The sequence below is a fragment of the Coregonus lavaretus genome (genome assembly GCF_964263955.1).
Source record: "Coregonus lavaretus genome assembly, chromosome: 3".
NCBI classification, from domain to species: domain Eukaryota; kingdom Metazoa; phylum Chordata; class Actinopteri; order Salmoniformes; family Salmonidae; genus Coregonus; species Coregonus lavaretus.
In genome coordinates, this window is record NC_139990.1 from 47,157,442 (window position 1) to 47,160,620 (window position 3,179).

Consider the following 3,179-nt stretch of genomic DNA (forward strand, 5'->3'; position numbering starts at 1 on the left):
GACACTGCTCTATATAATATCCCAGAAAGACTTCACACTACATAGATTTGTTGTGTTTTGGTTTACATGGTTTATACTACGCACGGTTTTGTCATGTTTCGCACAATGTTATGTTACTCTCAAAATTGAGTTTCTTTTTTTGGTCATCTTTTATTTGTGAAAGACAACGGTACGTACCTCAGCTAGCCAGGTTTGCCTGCATTGTGGACTTATATAGACATGGAAATGTTGATCTATTTTTAGATGACAAATATTGCTTCCATTTGTAATAAGAGGACTAGTTATCCAACCTGTTCCTGTTGGGTCATTTTTTTCATTCTCAAAAACATTCCCTAGCTGTTACGAATATTCTTAAGGGTGTTTGCTTCATTTTTGTTAAGTTTTGATATGTTTGACATTGTTTTAATAAAATTATTTTTAAAGGTGGCGCTACCCAATGATATAAACACTGTCCTGGCATGTCAAGAAATAGAAACATAGCTGCAGTACATTATTGACCTTCAGTAGAAATGTAATTGTCACTCACAGCATAGACAAAAGAGCCAGAAAGTTACAAACTGACCTGAATGCCTGCTTGTCAGAGCACTTCAAGCATGTCACTCAGGTCAGGTGACATAGAGAGGAACTTCGATGATTCAAGATGGCTACAATTCTGCCAAGACAAAACATTTTTGATGGAATAACTTTAACATTTAAAGATACTTGAGTATTCCGTATTTGATGAGTCATCACAATGAAAACGGAAGTTTGGGATGAGTTATAAATCGGTTTTAGCTGCTGCAAATATGCTTCTGGAACTCAACTGATAGCTAACGTTAGGCTACTAGCTAGCTACATAATAGCTAACGTCACAGAAGCTACGTTATTTTGTCATCTCATTAGAAGTTACTGACAGTCTGGAGTTCGTGCCCCTCTTACCAGCACAATGAGCGATTCCCGAATGTTCTCGATCATCACACTGCTCCTGGTAGTACCTGCGTCACTCAGGTGAGTGTGCTGTGCAGCATTCAGCCATGTCACTGACTGAGCTGACGTCAAACCTCTGACTTTTATGAATGTGTCGAAGTAGTTAACCAAACCATTCTATCACTTTCTTCCAGTGTCCATGGTGCTGCTATTTCAGGAGAGGAATACTCTACAGGTAGACCCATAGCTAGTTATATAACACTTAAATACAGCTCGGGTAGCTATAATAGTTGCCCAGTAGTTATAGACCTAGCTATTGCACTAAAACCTAACATTGAAGTTTCTAGCTATTGTTATGTCTTTATTTGCAGAGATAAGCACAACATCCCTTCATTGCTGGCAAGAGGAGGAGTTTTCGATTTTGACAGAGTGTGCATGGTGCAACCCATTTCAGATGGTGAGGGTTAAGATAATTCCTATTTTCTTGAGCACCATAATACTAATCAATAACACATCTAAAGTATGGCATCCCCTCTCATGTCTTTGTCTCCTCTAGAAATCATGGGCACCGTGTGACAGAACTGGATTCATAGAAAAGATCAACTGTGCAAAGTCCAACAAAGTTGAATACAAGAGGTAGCCTACCTCCTTTTTTGTGTATTTTTATTTGAATATTTTCCTAAATTGATGCTACTGCAACTGCCAGTTCAGGTCCGACTACAATTCTATCTTTCTCTTTTCTCAGCTGCCGTTCCTCTCGGATGGAGGAGAGCCTATTCTGGAGGTTTGAGGGGATCATGATGTGCCTGACGGTAGTCTTGGTCCTGGTGGTTATAGCTCGTCAGAGAACCCTGGACTACCTGGCCTCTGAAAAGGTCCGCAGGCAGATCCTATCCATATAGAGACTAGAGACTGGGTGCTGTTGGCCGGCGCTTGTCCACTCTCAAATGTTCGAAGGACTTGAATGGCAGCACTTGCACCTTGGTATCTCTTTTGGGATCAGTATTCCATTTTGATCCCATGTCTTGTTGAGGCCTTATTTGTGAAATGCCGATGTGTAAGTATGACCCATACACTGCACAATAGTTATTGGTTTGAATTAATCTTACAATGTGTTCAAGTCATTACTCCAGTATGGTTAATAACATTGCAGCACAACATGTCTTTATGTTGTTGTCATAGTTAATATCGTTTCTGTGTCTGAGATTAGAGTATAGTCCTGCCTACCTATTCCATGTCTCTGTTTTGGGGATTTGAACATGTCAACTTGGTCTCACTTTCTGACATTGTCTCTCACATTGTCTGCATTGTCATCATAACAACTGAGTTGGTCCAACCAGAGAGACGAATACTACAAATATCTAGGCCTATGTCATATTGTTGAGGATATACAGTATTTTCATTTAAAGATTACTTTCTGAATAATCGGTATTGCCAGCTACACTGAATGCTGTACGACAGAGATGACATTTTTTTGTCTGTGGTCAATCACATTTGTGTGTGAAATTCAGGTCTGTCTAAACTATACGTATCTATTTATGGTGTCATTTGACAAGTGTTTCCTTTTGGTTACACACTAGTCATAAGATGGTTCTTCCGATTTCTTACAGCTCTGTTAACACTATTCCTAATTATTATGTTGCTGTAAGTGTGCAACAAATGTTACAGTTTATTGCACTTTCTATTTATGACCAATAAAAAAAACAGTTTGTTTTTTTAGGCTGTGAATATAATTGTGCTTTTTTCTGATTAAGTTGTGAAAGGAATTGGACAGTTTATCAATCAAAATGTACATACAAAAAGAGGCTCTTTTTCATATTTACAGAGCTTACCTTCTTTATATCTGTGCTGAATGCACAACAAACAATGGTAAAATTAGAGGCAAATTAAACAAAGAACACTTGAATGAAACAGGTCAGAAGAAGTATATATATTAGAAGTTAGCAAAGCGAAATATCAAAATCCTACACTATTCAGACAGAAATAAATGAACTATTACCATAACAAAAATAAATCACAAACACTTGAGGAAGAAGAGGTTGCACTTTGATCCTCTTGGACAGTCACATAGTTGGCCGTACCATGCTCCCTTTTTCACTGTGCAGTAGTCACCAACATTACACTGGAAAGAAAATAGAACAAAATTGATATGGTAGAATTTTCCAAATGAGATATTCACAAGGAAGGAGAAGTTGACGTAATACTTTTAAGTACCTTGGCCACTAGATGTCGCCATAAGACAGCACTGTTCCCATCACAGTTCGTATTAGTAG

At 38.2% G+C, this 3,179-nt stretch overlaps 1 protein-coding gene across 2 annotated transcripts; it reads left to right on the top strand.

The window, feature by feature from the left end:
* The first annotated feature begins 484 nt into the window (after positions 1–484).
* Positions 485–2,625, top strand: LOC311119470 (protein JTB-like). 2 transcript variants are annotated; one of them, XM_084157748.1, is made up of 5 exons: positions 485–987; positions 1,101–1,141; positions 1,278–1,363; positions 1,463–1,542; positions 1,652–2,625. In XM_084157748.1, the coding sequence occupies exons 1-5, from the start codon at positions 926–928 to the stop codon at positions 1,806–1,808; spliced, it is 426 nt and encodes a 141-aa protein (XP_084013874.1). In that variant the 5' UTR covers positions 485–925; the 3' UTR covers positions 1,809–2,625. The 2 variants fall into 2 exon arrangements, with proteins under 2 accessions (XP_084013874.1, XP_084013873.1); XM_084157747.1 differs by having other exon boundaries at positions 615–987; positions 1,254–1,363.
* Positions 2,626–3,179: the final 554 nt, after the last annotated feature.